This window comes from Abramis brama (assembly GCF_963993115.1).
Source record: "Abramis brama genome assembly, chromosome: 24".
Taxonomy (NCBI): Eukaryota; Metazoa; Chordata; class Actinopteri; order Cypriniformes; family Leuciscidae; genus Abramis; species Abramis brama.
This window is the reverse complement of record NC_139986.1, coordinates 23,084,273-23,102,881: the sequence shown is the minus strand read 5'-3', so window position 1 is coordinate 23,102,881 and position 18,609 is coordinate 23,084,273. Positions and strand designations below refer to the sequence as shown.

Genomic DNA, 18,609 nt, shown 5'->3' with positions numbered 1-18,609 from the left:
AAATTTGGGATGCCAAAACTAACAGAATAAACCACTGGAAGAGAGCTGGGAAATTTAATACATTGTCTTGAACGTTTTCTATAATAATAATAATAAAGTGAATTGACATGATGGACTAATGGCGACATCCAGTGATAGAAGTTTGAATAGAATCACGTTCACGTATCTTAAGTTCCATGTCCTCTCCAGTCATTTTTGATTACTAGATAATTATTTTAAAATAAATTTCAGACAGATTTGATAAATCGTCATTAAAAAAAGGCATTTGATAGGGGTTTTCCATGACTAGAACCTTTAAGACAGTGTCCTTAATTAACACATCAAAATTAAAACTAGAAAACTCCTAATTTATTATTGTATTTATTTGTTGGTCTTTTTTGAAAATACAAAACAAAAACACATTAAACATTACAAAACACTCTTTAACCGAAGTGACATAGGCAATGTTTAAAGTAAAAAGACAATGAAATTCAGTTACTGTGTAATCTTGAGGAAACAAGTTATGTAGAGTTTTGGGTCAATAATAACTAAACTCAAATTCACCTCCTCAAAGGTAACCACCAGTAGTGTTATCAAATCAACTTAATTGAGTTTTCTTTTTTCTTGAATTAAGCACATAAACAATTTACCATTTAAAATTTCGCAAACTCGGTGCGATTCCAATGTTAATTTTTCGGTCAGACTTTAAAAGTTAAGAAAACCAAGCCAGAGGTACACAAATGAGTAAGCATGCTCTCAGCACCAATACAGCTCAATCAACCAATTTATGTACACACACAGGCAATTAGTGCAACAATTAACTGCAGCGAGAGCGTGTAGAGTGATAAAACTTATCAACTAAAAACAGGCATATGAAGCGGAGGCACAAACCCTAAGGGTTCGTCTTCAAGCGGGGCAGAGCAGTAACAAACACACCGTCACCCAGAGAAGACGAACCATGCCTGCAGTTACAAATACCCAAATTAAAACCAGGAAAAATAACAAACAAAAAAAGTTATTTTAAATGCTAACATTATTAATATCTTGTATGAAATAACAATTAAGACATTGCATTTAATGTACAGTTGTTTTTCTCCCAATCCCTTTGGATTTTTGCTTGAGATAACTGCTGATGGTTTTGCATCTGTCATAGGTGGTAGAATGAGCTAGTGCTGATGGGATTTTTTTTTTTTTTGTCTCTTTTTTTCCTTTTTTTAAATATATACATGCATTCAATAGGTATTCCAATAAAACTAATTCCAACTCCCTTTCCGGTTTCACCAATTAAAGAGTTAGCTAAAAACTGCAAGACAGTCCACACAACACAATTCAGCATGAAGAGCTTGTCTGTTCTTCGGCCGTGAGATATGTCGTAGAATGAGTGAAGGATGGGAAGTTGTAGAGCCGGACTGGGAAGATACTCTTTCCTTTCATCTGCCAACTGGAGTCGGATTCACATTATGTTTGGAAGGAAGAGCAACTTGCTGATAGCACTTGTAGTGTCAGCTCCAATTGTAAAATACTGGACAGTGAGAATGCATATCTACCATCTTTTGACCTAAAGATGACAAAAAGACAATTATTTCAAATAGGGACAACAAAATCATGTTATTTTGTTAGTGTATATACCAGGGATTCTCAACTCTGGCCCTCGAGATCCAATTCCCTGTGCAGTTCATCTCCAACCCTAATCAAAAGCCCTGTTTACACCTGGTATTAAGATGTGTTTTGGTCTATCGGATCACAAGTGGACGACGCTAAATACAGGTGTGAACAGGGTCTAAAACACTTTGAGCTTGTCCGCTTTCAACCACTTCCAGAGGTAGTCAAAATCGCATTCGCCCGGATTGCTTTCGTAGTGTAAACACGTGGTCGAATGTGTTCGAACAGCCACAAAAGACCCCCTTTCTCATTGCCTACTGACTTAATGCGTAAATATTACGAAACAAAAAGCTTCTGCTCTCCGTGTGTTTTTCCATCGTCTCCGGGTGCATATAAATTGCGTGAGCTTACTTCGTCCGTTAGATCAAAAGATCTGAAAAAGCCTATACATTAACCTGCCTATAGACCCTACCCTCGAAGAAATCAGGACAGAAGTGGTTGAAAGCGGACAAAAGAGAAGGATTAAAATATCAGGTGTAAACGGGAATGTGTCTCCCTCATCTACTTGTGATCCAATTGAACAAAACATATCTTAATTCCAGGTGTAAACGGGGCTAAACAAACCTGAACAAGCCAATCAAGGTCTTCAGGATTACTAGAAAGTTGTAGGAAGGCGAGTTGAACCCTCTAAGGTTAATCAAGGTCGGAAGTGAACTCTGGAGGAAAACGGATCTCGAGGGCCAGAGTTGAGAACCCCTGATAAACTCAGAGAAGGTGCGATCACATTAGCAAAATTTGGTGAAATTTTACAGGCAAAATTTCTGTATTGTAAATAGTGTAGCAATGTATGAAGAACAGCTCACACAGGAATCACTTTTAAACTAAGTAGCTGTCTGTCAGTCAACTTGGTGAATTCACGTGACCAACTGAACCCAAATCGAAATCTGCATGGGGAAATCTTTCGTCCTCACATGAAATTCCCAATGGTGTAGAACCCTGGATTTCACCAGTGAAATTTCGGTACATGTGAGCGCACCTTAAGAGCTGGTAAAAGTGGGATTTGCACTCACAGTGTCGTGTTCACCACTGCGGGGGCACGTAACTGTAGGTAGGAGTGGCGGGCTGGCGGTACGTGGGCATTGAGGGGTGGGGCGCGACCGGGGTTGGAGAGTGAGTAGTTAATAACGTCCCTGCGAAGGAAAAAGTATTTTCACCCTTTTTTGTCCAACTACATGAATTTCCATTGATTATTTCCATGAGACTCACCAGCCGACATCGCCATGGTGGTGCCTCCAACCATTCCCATGGCGACTCCATTAGGACGGGGTGGGGGAATTTGAGGGGCATACATGGCCGCCGGCATGCCGTTGGGCTGGACCACCGTTGTATGATGAATGACATGGGGCGGCGCTGCGTAAAGGGGCTGTGTGTAGTAAGTGCCTTGCTGCTGTGGAAAAAACATCTAATCTCTTAAAATACAGGCCAGGGTTGACATTACTTATGCTTAAAGACGGCATGAAACAGAAGTTGCGATTGTATTTTCTTTCCTATTGTGACGTAAATCTGAAACTAAAAATTTAGGATGGGACTTTATTGGATGGTTGTCGTTTGCTATTGCTGTGATGTCATTTGAGTGACAGGTTGCCCCGCCCTCGTGCGAGTAAACACGTCATCAGTGAAGTCGTTGCAAGAGGGAGATTAATCATTCATAATAAATACTGCAAAATTCCATAAAAAATAAGAATTGTACGTTTTGATTTCATGGTGACATCGCCTTACCTGTGCGTAGGGGTTCTGCTGGGGGTAGGGACTTCTCACAGGGTAGACGGCAGCAGAGTAGGGGTTGGGTGATGAGGAATAGGGGGGTACAGCACCTGTTGTAGGGGAGCAGGACATTTTGAAAGGGGTCCCGGGAGCATAACCTGTAGGGATGACAATGCATTTAAAGAGGTAAAGAATATAAAGTAATTTGCAACATTGCTTTTAAAAAGTGAGCATCACACATGACCCTATGAATAAAAGTAGTTGGATAAAATGAAGTACCACCCTGTGTTTTTCTCGAACATATTTACACTGGAAATATGCAATTTTGTAGTTATGCACCGAAATTTTGGCAAACAAAAATATTCATCCGGTCCAAAATCAGCGACCGAAACTGTGACATGATTCAGCGCTTCTCCGATGGTGTGTGTTGACTGTTTCAGTGTCAATTTCGTAAGCGATTTGTCGTTTTTAATCAATCTTCATTTTGATGAACTGGGATCTTTTAGTATATGCTGTTTTCAGATGATGCGTGAACAAAACGTAACATTATTTGTAGCATACCTACCATCCAATAATCGCAATATGCTTTGTTACTTTTAAAATGAAAAAGTCTAAGCCTGATTCTGTCAATTTTAAAAGGAAATTCAAATAAAATGTTGTTTTGATGCTATTTACTGCACTATATTACATATTCATTATATTTTTACTTAACCTGTTGTCTTTATAGCTTTATATAAATTATATATCCATAATTATAGGCCTATCATTAGAAAGTTGATATAAAACTGCCTTACATGCAACTTAAATGTGTACACAAAATAGTTTTTATTTGACTATTTATTATTAAATACATTTGATTAGTAAATTGATTATTAAATACATTTGATTTTCAATTTCTCAAAATGAAAACTTTAACTTCGGTTTCATTGTTTCTGTAAAAGAAAAATAATAATTTTGGTGCATCACTAAAGATTATGAAAGCAAAATGGGCAGTGAATGTCATTTCAAGTTGACTGTCTTTAAACTGTACTGTTGATGTATAACACGAAACGTTAAAGACAAATACTGAAAATTAAAAACAAAGTAAGCTCCAAGATCTCCACTTTCTAGCTTCTTAAAACATAGCAAAAATCAAAACCTATGGAAATATTACTTGGCTGAGCAAAGGACAGCCCTGTAATAACTCATTGCATTATTAAAAGCTGTGTTTTGGCTGAAAAAGCTGAGCGAGTTTGGACTTCTCTAACCTGTAGGAAAGGCTGGATTAGCACCAGGGTAGATGCTGGGGGAGTACGCTGGAGCTGCCGCTGCATAACCCACAGGAAATCCCGCTGCAAAAAGTCCAGGAGAAATAAATAAATAAATAAAATCACAGCAATAAACAATAACAACAAAGACAATATGCTGGAACTTAATTGTATAGTGTGAAAACTCCAAACACTTCCAATCGATTGCATGCAAGTGAGACAGAGCTCATCTCTGGTTACCTGGGTATCCTATTCCTTTAGGGTTGGCATAAGGAACCCCTGATGACGCAGGGTTATAAACAGGGTTCATGATGTTTATCTTTCTGCACCTTTAAAGAGGAAGGCAGCAGAAGACATTACATACAACCAAACAATGACCTATTACTAGACAGTTGTATTGTGCATCACTTTTCTTTGGAAAAATTACAAGCCAAAAATGTATGCACCTCTTGATGTAAATAAATGTTGTGATGTTATTTCCATCATGAGAGATGCATACATTTTTGGTCAATATCTTGTATTGACAATGCAAGAGTCCAGTACTCTGTAAAGTCTCCTCCAGCACATCCCAAAGACTTTCAATGCACTTAAGGTCTGGACTCAGAGGTTCAATTCATGTGTGAAAATGAGTGTTCATGCTCCCTCTAACCATTCTTTCACAATTTGAGCCTGATGAATCTTGACATTGTCATCCTCGAATATGGCCATGATGTGTCTCATACATGGCTGTTTAAGAAATTATTAAAATGGTTCTCCATACTGGCTATTGGACACAACATAATACATATCAGTATTGGTAAGGACAAAGAAAAGAAGAAAAAAAAAGCTTTGCCAAGGTTCAGTTTTATCATGTGTAACGGGTATTTTAATGAATTCAGTCTCTCTATAACTACAAGTCATCCTCTCTAGACCTGTCAATCAAATTTGATATCTGGAAACACAAAGCCATATATATTTTGACCGATTTTTAATGCATTGCATGAGTTCAGTAAATGCAAATGTTCATGTAAAAAGATAGATCCTGTGTTACTCAATGATCTATCAAGAAATTGTCGAGATTATGAAAAGGAATGTGTTAAACCGCGTGCTGTTGTCAGATGCAACGTCGAGTTGGTTGAGTGCATCCGAGATATGAGATTCAAAACATGCACCAACATGTATTAAAAAAAACAAAAAACATATATATATCTGATCCAAAGCCAATGTGCATAACGCATCGGATTCGATGCATCTGCCTCTGTGCCTCCTCTGAAACACAAGTGTGGTTTTCAATTAGCCTGAAGTCCCGGTTGTAAAATGACTCTACCAGTCGGCCGATTAATATTTTACATGCAAGGATAAAAGCATAGCATTTAGCATCACTGCATATGACGACTGTGCTTTTATGCGCAAACACATCATGATAATAGACGTGACATTGTGCACGCAGGATGCAGCGCAGCGGCTCGGTGTTACAGGCCAACAGCAGCATCTCGCATCCCACTTTATACCAATTCACTAACGTTAACGTTACATGTCCCACTCCTTTTCTTATTTTTCCCAAACAAAATCCCGCACAAGTGGGCAATTAAAGCCATGTATATTAATCGGATAGTGACTGCGGGTACGTACGGTCGCTGGTTGTTTTTGTAGCTTGCGAATTAATCCAGTATTTCGCTCGCGTCTGATGATGTTGTCTGTCTCGCGCTCTTACGTCGGATGCGAACGCTACGCACAGCAGCGAGCCCTGGCAGCACCGTGCGTCACTTCCGCATCTTGTACAAAGCGGAAGAACGTATTCAAATCCAATCGGGAATGCAAGCCGAGGTTTTTTTTATTAAAATATGTAATTAGCAAATTTTTATGTCTAGATTTGTTCTGAATGGTTGTTATTATTAAATAAAATCGCATGCTATGAAATAGGCCACTGTATGTTTAAATGTGTAATCATGTATTTACGTTCGTGTTGTGGGTCAATTTTACTCGTTTTACCTTGTGTTATATATATGCATGTTTTGTAATATATGTAAGATATTTTAAATAAAAGTGGAAAGGTTTTGTGTCACCCTCAAATTTTTTTCCCCCTTTGTCCTTGTACAGCAAATAATTGTTTTTAAAAAACTATATATATATATATATATATATATATATATATATATATATATATATATATATATATATATATATATGTATATATACATTATTGCAAAAACGACAACTGTGCATTTGATTATCTTCATAAGTTTTTGTTTTTTGAAAATGTCAACTTTGGTTATTTAAAGCCTGATAACGGTAGGCCCGTTAAAAAAATTAAAATGTATACATGTTTCCAACAATACACAACAGTTTTCTTTGTATAGCTTTCAGAAATAGAAAACTATGTGATTCAGTTTAGTACTAGGAAAGCTATAAAGATCGCTATGTCTTTTTAAGGTGTTTTGTTTAGCATCACTGCATACCAAGGTAGAGTTTATTTGTGGATCTACTTATCTATATATTTTAATTATTATATATAAAATAAGTCCGCTCTTTTAACCCCCTGGCTGTGTTGTTATGTTGTTAAAGCATAAAAAAAAATATTTCCATCATACTATAGTATGTAGAAAATCTTGAAAGGGAAAATATGCTAATAAAAGTTATAATCTACTAAAGTGAATAAGAATCTGTAATTTCCGAGTAAGACCTGTGTTACTTCAACATGGTAATTAATTCATGAGGCTTTAGCTCCCGTACGTAAGTATTAATATGTACAGTTTCCTAAAGGGTTAAACACGGAGCAGGTTCATGATGATGGTGTGATGATGAGGTCATCATGAGTACGGTAGCCGGTAGAGGGATGGAATCTCTCTCTCTCTCTCTCTCTCTCTCCCTCTCTCTCTTCCGGGCTTGTGTGTGTCGCTGTTCTCCTGACCGTCTCAGTAGGAAACATGGCGGCCGTTAGTAAGTACTTGACAGCGAAGAACTCAGCTGTAGCTGGCGGTGTCCTACTCGTTTTATATTTCCTAAAGCAGAGACGAAGATCCGCTGGACTTAACAGGTATTTAAAAACGCACATTAAGTGTCTAATGCATGAATTAAGATAAGGACTGGAGTTCAGTGTCAGAGTGACCCCAGCAAATTTAGTCTAGTTTGATGGCCATGTGTCAAAATACCTAATATACTGCGATGCTCCAAATGTGCTGTCTAGGTAGGCAGCTCTGTAGGTTTTAAGACGCAGCCTATATCATGACCTTAACTATTGAAATTCAATAATTTAAAGCCAGATGAAGAAGTTTATTGAACATGATTATTAATTGTTGCAGTCTCACTGTCCAACAAAGGACTCTTTCATAAAGGACAGTTCGTTGGACCATCAGTTTGCATAATAAAAAAAAATATCTACAGTAGTTTTTAGTGGTTGAAACAGTCAAAAATGATTCATGCTTGCACCTTGAACTCGCTTGATTTCTGAGGATTAAGCGTACTTTTCACCCAAAAAATAAATGCACTATATTTATATAGCGCTTCATATTCAATATGATTAGACCTAATCAACTACTATTGTTTACTGGTGCTATTATTATTTTTTGATCTATTTCATCATTCTCAACAGGAAGAAGAGTTCTCCCAATGATCTGAACAGTGAGGTGAGAGAACTATATGTGTATAGTATATATAATACAAGTCTTTTACTGGGTTTGCTGCTGTAGTAATCTGTTATTCAGAGTTTTAATCGAGGTACTGAATGTCCTTGAACTTTTTTCTGCAGTTTCTACACATTTTCACTATTCATATTTATTATCATCAATCATGATCTTTAGCTCAAGGTCTGGCTGTGTGAGACTATATTCCATGACTTTCCTTTGACTTTCAACACTTGTTGTGTTTTAAAACCAACAGAAAGATGGCAAGAAAGAGAGAGCCGCTGTGGACAGGCTTTTTTTCATCCGGATTGCACGGATCCTCAGGATTATGGTGCCGAGATTGTTGTGTAAAGAGGTGAGAGTTGTAACCTACTTTTAACCTACGACAGTTGTTACTGAAACTGGAAGTTGGGTTTGCTGTTTCTTGATCATGTGACACTGAAGACTAGAGTAATGATGCTGAAAATTCAGCTTTTCATCACAGGAATAAATTACATTTTAAAATATATTAGTTTTTTAAATATTAATAATATTTAATAATATTATAATAATAATTTTATCATATAAATAAAGCCTTGGTGAGCAGAAGAGACTTCTTTCCAAAAAAAAAATGTACCAACTCCAAACTTTTAAATAATATTGTGTGTAAATCTGCTAAATATAAGTAAATGATTTCAGTTCATTATTGTTTTTCACTTTATTTACTTATTTATTTGTGTGTGTGTGTGTGTGTGTGTGTGTGTGTGTGTGTGTGTCACAGACATGGTACCTGTTCCTGATCGCAGTGATGCTTGTGACTCGGACCTATTGCGACGTCTGGATGATTCAGAACGGCACTATGATTGAAAGGTACTGTGTGGATCTAGACTTAAAATTTGTTAGTGCTGTCAAATATATCACTATTTCACTTTGTGAAGACGCCATGCACCCAGCTAAATATTGCTTTAATGTGATTTGATTGTATTTTTTATTTTATTTTTAATCTTTGACAGTGGAATCATTAGCAGAGATATCAAATTGTTCAAGAGGCACTTTTATTCCTACCTGACTGTCATTCCTGGGGTAATTTACTGTGCCTTCATGTGCTGTGAAAACTAATGTATTGTTACAGTTGTGGTGGCATCATGTAATTCACATCACTGAACCTGTCCATTGTGTTTCCTCACATGCTCACTTTTCAGATCTCCTCTGGTCTATAAATGTAGTCATGAATGTGTGCTTCCTTAAAGAGAATTTGCATTAATTTTGTTCATCCACATGAAGGAAAGAATGGCAGGATGTGTGTTTATTCCCTTCTGCATTAACTCTGACCATGTCTGCATGTGTTTGTGTGCACGTTGTGGTTTGCAGTGCGATCATTGGTCGATCCACTGAAGGTTTCAAGAAGTACTTATTCAACTTTATCACGGCCATGCCAATTGTAAGTTTCTGCTTTTTATCAGAGTCGGTAGTAATTGTTAATAGTCAGAGGAGTTCTGAGAATATTAACAGTCTAATCTATGAATTCAACACTAAAACTGCTTCCCAATAATAACCTTAATATGTACTTCCTGTTGACATCAGCACTTTTATGACATCCTTGAGGCTAGAATGGATTTGTTTAATATCAGTAAGAGAGCTGCATGCAAGAATTGTATGAGTGTGTTGGTACAGAAACATGGTGTAAATGGTTGCATTTCAATCTTTCAGATTGCCTTGGTGAACAACTTCCTGAAGTTGGGCTTGAATGAACTGAAGCTGTGCTTTCGTGTGAGACTTACCAAACATCTCTACGATGAGTACCTGAAGTAAGACCCATCACTGCCGTGACATTTGCCCCTTTCACACAGAAATGCCGGTAAATTACCATATTGACTTTTTCGGTAAATACACAAACGTGCTGTTCACACATGCAATGGCATTCTGTCTTTTCACCGGTAAGATACCATGTTCGTCTAGCACGTTTATAGAAGAAAAAAAAAAGCAGTGGAACTTACCGTAAATAGCTCAGACAGAGGTTTATGATTTCCTCAAAGCAAACTTCTTACGTCAGCATGTTCAGACCTCATAATCTTCTCTACAACTTCTCATACCGGGAAATTGCCAGAACTGATTTACTGGCATTTTTGAAAAGGTCCTGTTGTTCACATATGATCTCTTTACAGTAATTTACCAATAAAGACTGTATGTGTGAAAGGCGCTAATGTTCCAACTTAAATATTCTTTACAAAAATGAAAAACTGCATAATGCTATTTTCACAAGCAATGCATTTTTATTATATTTGCTCATACTGGATTATGCGTTTGTTGTAATGTACTAAATTCTGATTTATTAAAATGGATGCATTGACATCAAAATTCTGAAGTATTTTGTGTAAATATAAATTTTTGTGAAAAAATATTTATTTATTATTTAAAATAAGTATATAATGCTTTCATTTTGAGATTAATTTAATATTTTAGTCTTAAAAATATTAACTGACCACTATGTACAAAGGTAAAGTAAATGTAAACGTATATGAAAAACACTTTAAACAAAAAATACTATTAGTAACAAAACTAATATCAGCCAATAACCGATATTGGATATTGTGCCAATATAAGGACACCAGATTGTTGAGGAGAGTCAGCTTTTACCTCACTGAGTGATAGGACTGATGATTCTCTGAAGAAAATGTAAGAATCTAATTACTACTGTCATTATCTTTGGGTTCTTAGGGGATATACGTACTACAAAATGGGAAACCTGGATAACCGCATTGCTAATGCTGATCAGCTGCTGACGCAGGATGTGGAAAGGTTCTGTAACAGTGTTGTGGAGCTTTACTCCAACCTCAGCAAGGTACAACACGCTTTTGTCTAAAATACCAGTTTTACTTTCCCATTAAGAGCAGTTTCTTTTATTTAGATGAACTGTGTTTGCAACGATTTATTTTTTTACTTCCCCCACCCCTCTCCAGCCACTGTTGGACATCGGCTTGTACATATTCAAATTGACAACAGCGATCGGAGCTCAGGTGAGTTTAGGAAAGACGATGTGAAATTCTTCTTTGGATAAATGCCACTGGATATTTTGAAGATCTGTTGGTCTCTTCGCACAGGGTCCCGCGTCTATGATGGCTTACCTACTCATCTCCGGCCTCTTCCTGACCCGTCTGCGCAGGCCGATCGGTAAGATGACAGTGACCGAACAGAAGTACGAAGGAGAATACCGATACGTCAACTCTCGTCTCATCACAAACAGGTGAGCTTTCTAGTTGTGTCTATCTAACCATATAGTTTTGTCTACTATAAATGTTTTTTCTCAAATTTTGATGCACACTTGTATTACAGTGAGGAGATTGCCTTCTACAATGGAAATGTCAGGGAGAAACAGACCATTCATTCAACCTTCAAGAAACTGGTGAGTATGTGACCATATGAATCTGAGCTGTAATAATCACGATTAATCGATTTGACAGCAGTATATGTGTATGTTTTATTTATTTATTTATAAGTATTATTTATTTATTAATTAATTTTATTCCATTTTTATTATTATTTAATTAAAATATTACGGCTATTGCGGCTTTGTTTCCAATCAAACTCTTTAGGATTATTTCCTGAAACAAAATCAGATGAGAAACACTGTTTTACAGATTGTACAACATTACTAATGTCCATATTTTCATGATATGCATTTATGTTAACAGTACATGCATTTATGTTAATCGATTTGACAGCACTAATATATATATATATATATATATATATTGTGTGTGTGTATACATATTATATACAGTATTTACTTATGTTAGATTAATTATGATTAATCGATTTGACAGCTCTACTTATAACTAAAATCATATGTTTTAAATGATGCAAGTGAATTTAGGATTCACAACATTCTAATGTACATTATGAAAATTTTATTTATATTCTTTTTGTTTACATTTAACAGTGTTATTACATTATTAGCGTTGTTTTTTTAGCATTTACCTTTGTGATCATGCAAAGGTAATCTGAATGTAAAAATCGATGAAATGAGCATCCACAATTAAATATATATAATACTCTAATATCGGCCTATAATCTGTATGTTACCGATATAAACCCTTAAAATTAAGGTTTGCATGGCATGGTTCATGAACTGAGTTTGTTTGCAGGTCGATCATCTGCACAATTTCATCTTCTTCCGTTTCTCCATGGGTATGGTGGACAGCATTATCGCCAAGTGTAAGAAGAAGTTTCATTATCTTGCCAAGATAACATATATACACATGAACATGGACTGTAAAAGATGAATGTTGTTCTCTTGTTCCAGATTTTGCTACCGTTGTTGGGTATTTAGTGGTGAGTCGTCCATTCCTTGATTTGTCTCACCCTCGACACCTGACCAGCACCCATGCCGAACTGCTGGAGGTAAAACTTCACTCCTGACATTGTGATTAGTAGGTTGTAGCCCTAGATTGCATTCACAATTCACGCTATTTCCGAGCAAAACGTAATATGTATTTGAAATAATGAGGTACGGGGCTTGATTATGCATGTTCTCTTGCAGGACTACTACCAGAGTGGGCGTATGCTGCTGCGTATGTCGCAGGCGTTGGGCAGAATCGTCCTTGCAGGCAGAGAAATGACACGTCTGTCAGGGTAAAAGTTCACACATCCTCATCACAGTGCATCATCATGTTTAATCAAGTTATTTGATCGCTTGCCATTTAATTAAAAACTGTTAACAACACATTTGATGCTATAAAACGAGTTTGTCTTTCCCTTCAGCTTCACTGCTCGCATCACTGAGCTCATGAGGGTCCTGAAAGAGCTGAATTCTGGGAAATACGAACGCACCATGGTGTCTCATTCAGAGAAAGGTAAGCTTCTGAAACTCTCAAGCTCCCAAACAAACTTTAGTGAGATACATAGTTGATTTTTAACTGTTTGTTCATGATTTTCATGAACAGACACTTCTGAAAAGCTCACACTGATCCCTGGAAGTGGAAGAATCATCAACGTAGACCATATCATCAAGTAAGAGCAGCTTCCCTCAGTCCTCTCAATCGTCAGGAGAACCAGCTATGATCAATTTTTAATATGCAATCTCTCATCAGGTTCGAACACACACCCCTGGCGACTCCTAATGGAGACATTCTGATCAGAGATCTGAACTTTGAGGTGCGTTCCACATGGTTATCACATGGTTTGATTTTATGGCTAAGTCGATTTTTGTCAGCTCATGACGTTTCTCTCACAATTTTGACCTTGATATCTTGATATCAGTTTTACATCTCTTTACATTTCACATTTTACATACATTTTACATTTTGTGACCTGTTTCTTGTAATTGTGACTGTTTTTCATAATTGCTACTTAGATTTTTGCAATTGTGACTTTCACGAGATGATTAATGATCTTGCGTTTGTAACTTTTTTTCGTAATTGCACCTTTAATTACTGTATCACTGCATTTCATGTAAGATATATTTTCTTGTAATTGCGAGTGTAACTTTGTTTCTCGCAATGTGATTTCATATCTCACATTTGCAACTTTTCTCATAATTGCGACTGTTATTCACAAGATGATTTCATATCTCATTAAACAATTTACTGTAGCGCACAGACACAAGACGTCTCATATTTTTAGTCTGGTTGGAAACTGGCTTCCATCCCTGTCAGAGTGATGTTTGTACAGTGGTACAGTGCATGTGTGTGCTCGTGCTCATCTCATTTTGTATTGCTCTTCAAAGGTGAAATCCGGAGCCAATGTTTTGGTGTGTGGTCCCAATGGGTGTGGAAAGAGTTCACTTTTCCGGGTTCTTGGAGAGGTGAGCACTTCTGTGGTACTCAGACTGAAATTCTGCCCTTGTTCTTGGCTCTCTGTGGAAACTCTTCCATTTTGTCTTCTAAATGTTGGGTTGTCTGTCTCTCTCTAGTTGTGGCCACTGTTCGGTGGGAGTTTGACGAAACCAGAGAGGGGGAAGCTCTTCTACGTCCCTCAGGTGAAAAAAACCCCTCCTTTCTCATAGCAGAACATCTGAATGGACCACAACAGCTGAATAACTTCCCTTTTTTGTCTGCTTTCAGAGGCCTTACATGACCCTTGGCTCACTTAGGGATCAGGTGATCTACCCAGACACTTATGAGGACCAAAAGAGAAAAGGCATCTCTGACCAGGTACTGTAAACGAGTTTTTAACGATCTAAACTAAACAGCTCTAAAAAGTTTATAATGATCCATGTCTAGTTTTTAACATTTTCATGCCATCGTCCTGTTTTTTTGTGGCAGGTGCTGAAGGAGTACCTGGATAATGTCCAGTTAGGACACATTTTGGAGAGAGAGGGATCATGGGACATGGTTCAGGACTGGATGGATGTGCTCAGTGGAGGAGAGAAGCAGAGAATGGCGGTAAAGAAACATTTTCAACAAAGTCTGACATACAGTAAGGCAAAATGACTGACAGCAGCTGCAGGGACAGAAGCCAAAGGAACAATACTGATATTGTATACTGATTTTTTCACCTCATTAACATCCTGTTTTTGAACCACTGCCCAAGAATTTGCGTTAAAGCCCAGATGTTTTACAATACTATTACACTACCACCCTTAGACTGAGCACATCCTGGCAGAATTAATGAGGTAATGAATTAGAAATTCTAAACTAAGCTGTACTCCTCCAATGACTCAGGAATTTTCTATTTATTTCATTTCATATTCATTTAAATGATGTTATGATGGCAGCCAAGTGAGAGAAATCTGAGTTTTTATAACATCTTTCTTAAAAGAGTTCTCAACTTGCTCCGCCCACACTGAAATCTAGTTTGTCCGAAGTTTTAAAAACGGTAGTACCATTTTTTGGGGGTTAGTAAATTATGTAAATTAGATTTGTATGTTTATAAATGAGAATTTAGAGTTGTTTTAAGGTTTTTAAAATGATGTTATTCCATAGATGGCCAGGCTCTTCTACCATAAGCCCCAGTTTGCCATCCTGGATGAGTGCACCAGTGCCGTGAGCGTAGACGTGGAGGATTACATCTACAGTCACTGCAGAAAGGTACCGGACATCGCATCACATCTGCGTTGAAGAGATTTCTCTATCCTAAATAAATTTCCCCTTCATATTTCAGTACATTTTGCTGAAATGTCCCTGCTTGTGTGGTTTATTCTTTTTAATTGGCAGGTTGGCATCACCCTTTTCACAGTCTCACACAGAAAGTCCCTGTGGAAGCATCATGAGGTAAGATCAGTGGTGCTGCTCCATGAGCAATATTTATTCACCATATGCTTAAAAGGTCCTTCACGGCTGACAAAATGAGCTTGCAACACAACTTGGCTGTCAATTAAGTAGATGGGTGAAAAAATATTTTAAGTTGGTGCTACCTTACTAGAGAAAACTGATAAAAAGGGATGTTGTTTTCCCTTTTATGCTAAAATAGTTAGGAGAACTTCAACACCCATTATGCACTGGGCATGTTGCCATCCAAGGCCACTCAAATAGTGCCTTGTTTGAGTAGAAAACACCTCTTAGCAAACTTTTAGTCACAATGCTGTCGACTTGTATTGTTCCCAGGTGCAAGGATTCAAAGAGTAAACATTGAGCGTGTGAGTTAGGATTCCAGAGAAGGATCCAATAAGGATACAAACCTCTGTGTTTGGAGTCTCATTTCAAACTGGATGACACTGTGTTTTAGGCCAACGGAGGGGGACAAACTGAAAGAAACTATTAATTTGGAAGAACACTAGCCGTGTTTCCATTACCCTTTAAATTGCGCAAATTGAAATTGCGAATTGAAAATACGCTCAATGGAAACACGTAAATTTCGCAAAAACTCCAATTTATCGCAAAAAAGTTTTTACGCTCGCATGAGGTGGTTTTTCAGGCAATTCGAAAAAGAAATATTTCGCAAAACTGCAATGGAAACAGTTTTTGCGCATTTACAGTCACCTGACTTAGAAGGCGCGGTGTGTTTGGACAGAATACGAGACAGAGTTCTTTATTAAATTCATGAAAGACAAAAGAATTACAGGAATACTGGATTCTAAACCTCAAAGAAATGCCACAATCAAGACCTCGACGCAGTGTGAAACGCCTCATACACAGTATAAGGGTCTTTCCTTGCCATTAATGCCTGGATAACACGCCTTCGTCTCTTTCCATTAATAATAATAATGTCTAGTGCGGTGGCTGTGATATATATAAACCTACCAACGTCCATTGGCATGATTTTTGGAATTACTTATCGCGAGAGGAAAAAAAATGACGTTTTAGTCACATAACATCGGTTAATGGAAACGCTGTCATTTCGCAATAGTTTTTTATCGATATTTAGAAAAATCGATTTATCGATGTCGCAAAAGTTTTGCGCACATCTGTAATGGAAACGCGCCTACTGTTGCGTACAAGAAAGAAAACTGTTGGCATAGTGTTCCACTTTTACCATAATGCTGTTTAAAGGGTAAAGTACGATACAATTTTCATTGATAAATCTACCCTTACAATATCTGTTCTGTTAATAACCCTCTGTCGATCCGACCGCCTGTGGGTGGGGTTACAAAGATGCAGAAGTATAATCTATAGTTTTCACGAAAACCCTGAAGTGCGTTTAACGTCATTCGGCTGACTTTTGCTGACAAATAAACATTTTCATATACTACCAACATTGTAACGATACAAAGCGAGTTGAAGATTACCGAACTTACACTTTAAGCACAAATTGTCCTTTTTTCTTTACAGCACTACCTCCATATGGACGGCAGAGGAAACTATGAATTCAAACTCATCACCCCTGAAACTGTGGAGTTCGGCTCTTAAAGAGGAGCGACAGCACTATACTATCAGCGGCCCTAGTTAGGGGCCCTAGCTATTTACTTCAAAAGGAGTCACATGCCAACCTAATCTAGGAGTTTGTTTTTAATCATCAATAACCTTAATGGGATGAAAATGTGTTTAGAAATGTATTAACACTACTTTTGTCCTCAACGATTGTACATAATTTTGTAATTTAAGCAGTCCAATTTAAAGGACATCCGTTAAGTACGCATGAGAACGTATGCCATGGATATACGTCTTGTGTCTGTGCGCTACAGTAAATTGTTTAATAAATTAAATGTGTCTGTATAGGTTTAAACAAATCAATGCCAGCGGACTGAACCGAACGTTTAATACTGTATGTTAGAAGCAGGATAATGAACTGTTATTGCCTTTTTTCATTAGCTAAACTTTCATTATGAATTATTTTAGCTACTAAGTGGCCTTAGTGTTCACTGCAGCATGGTTGGGCGTTTAGGATGTGTGCGAGTTGCTTTTTGGTGCACTTTACCTGGCATGGTGATTTGAAAAACCAGGAATCCGTGTGAAGAACAACTGTTCGATGAGAGGTTGCCTATGCACTTGTTTACTCCAGCTTTGTTGGCATTTCTTGATGTGAAAGGAATCTTTCTCTGCAGAACGGTTGTTGTACGTAAGAACTGTAAGAAACGTCATTGTCGTAGCACTTCACGCATCAAGCAAATGAACCACTTTGCTGTATGTTTTCATTAAAAAAGATTGATACTATGAAGTCTGCAATTTTTTTTTTGTCTTGAAGAAACGGTTGTAGATTGTGTTGATGATTTCAAGAGAGTGTCAATTCCGTTGAACTGGTTTATTGCACATTATGAGGCTGGTTACTTTAGGAAATCTTTGAAAAGACAAATGTTGACCTTTAACATGCATCAAATGTAAGTGAAAGGTCATTTAGATTAGACACTCCTTTGACCTTTCACCCTCCACATGACAATGTATTTTTACATATAGTCACCTGTTCTTGGCCAAAGGTGGTAAAACACAAACTCAGACATCTTATTGGGCAAAAGTGATACTAAGGAATTGTGCTGTTTGATATTTTAAACTACAATCTTATCTTATTTTATTGGTTTTAAAGTTTTTGTCTTTGGCATTATTATGTTTTTTAGTACCGTGGTAATACCATTTGGTACAAGCACTTTACCATGGTACCGCATGGAAGACTGCAATGGTTTTGTAATGTAGCCTGTGCATGACTTGCTATTCAGTGTATGTTAATGATTTATGAGATCTGCTGGATAGCTTCTACTGTAAACTCTAACCAGTGCCTTGCAAAACACAAATCTGCTTGATATATGAAAGGTTGGTATATTATAAATGGATCACTAAACAGAATTTCAGATTAACTGTGTTTGATAGTAACACACTGAACATTTTTTTCATAGAGAATTTTTTTGTAAAAAATATATTTAAATTATATTTATAATAATCGTATTAACAATTACAAACAAGTGCTTAATAATAATAAGAAATTAAATCATATTAATTAAATTATTATATATTATAAAATAAATCATATCTACTTTTCTATATTATTTTAATTGTAATTTTAAATACATAAGAAATACTAATAATCACTATTTCAGATACTTTTTAACTAATTAAAATATACAATAA

At 36.9% G+C, this 18,609-nt stretch overlaps 2 protein-coding genes across 5 annotated transcripts; one reads left to right on the top strand and one right to left on the bottom strand.

Moving 5' to 3' along the window:
* Positions 1 to 344: 344 nt before the first annotated feature.
* On the bottom strand, positions 345 to 6,338 carry fam168b (family with sequence similarity 168 member B). 3 transcript variants are annotated; one of them, XM_084103114.1, is made up of 7 exons: positions 6,204 to 6,338; positions 4,833 to 4,921; positions 4,593 to 4,676; positions 3,361 to 3,503; positions 2,848 to 3,043; positions 2,652 to 2,771; positions 345 to 1,537 (listed from the first exon to the last, which is right to left on the bottom strand). In XM_084103114.1, exons 2-6 carry the CDS (start codon positions 4,900 to 4,902, stop codon positions 2,662 to 2,664), a joined length of 603 nt encoding a protein of 200 aa, XP_083959240.1. In that variant the 5' UTR covers positions 4,903 to 4,921; positions 6,204 to 6,338; the 3' UTR covers positions 345 to 1,537; positions 2,652 to 2,661. The 3 variants fall into 3 exon arrangements, with proteins under 3 accessions (XP_083959240.1, XP_083959241.1, XP_083959242.1); XM_084103115.1 differs by having other exon boundaries at positions 2,848 to 3,028; XM_084103116.1 differs by having other exon boundaries at positions 2,848 to 3,025.
* A 1,110-nt stretch (positions 6,339 to 7,448) lies between these two features.
* Positions 7,449 to 17,703, top strand: abcd3a (ATP-binding cassette, sub-family D (ALD), member 3a). 2 transcript variants are annotated; one of them, XM_084102993.1, is made up of 23 exons: positions 7,449 to 7,608; positions 8,164 to 8,197; positions 8,451 to 8,549; positions 8,955 to 9,043; positions 9,187 to 9,256; positions 9,884 to 9,981; positions 10,892 to 11,015; positions 11,134 to 11,190; positions 11,275 to 11,417; positions 11,507 to 11,576; positions 12,319 to 12,388; positions 12,477 to 12,574; positions 12,714 to 12,805; positions 12,935 to 13,026; positions 13,117 to 13,183; positions 13,264 to 13,327; positions 13,899 to 13,976; positions 14,085 to 14,150; positions 14,236 to 14,325; positions 14,437 to 14,556; positions 15,097 to 15,201; positions 15,328 to 15,384; positions 16,882 to 17,703. In XM_084102993.1, the coding sequence occupies exons 1-23, from the start codon at positions 7,499 to 7,501 to the stop codon at positions 16,957 to 16,959; spliced, it is 1,971 nt and encodes a 656-aa protein (XP_083959119.1). In that variant the 5' UTR covers positions 7,449 to 7,498; the 3' UTR covers positions 16,960 to 17,703. The 2 variants fall into 2 exon arrangements, with proteins under 2 accessions (XP_083959119.1, XP_083959118.1); XM_084102992.1 differs by lacking the exon at positions 9,187 to 9,256 and adding an exon at positions 9,545 to 9,614 and having other exon boundaries at positions 7,450 to 7,608.
* The last annotated feature ends 906 nt before the right edge of the window (positions 17,704 to 18,609 follow it).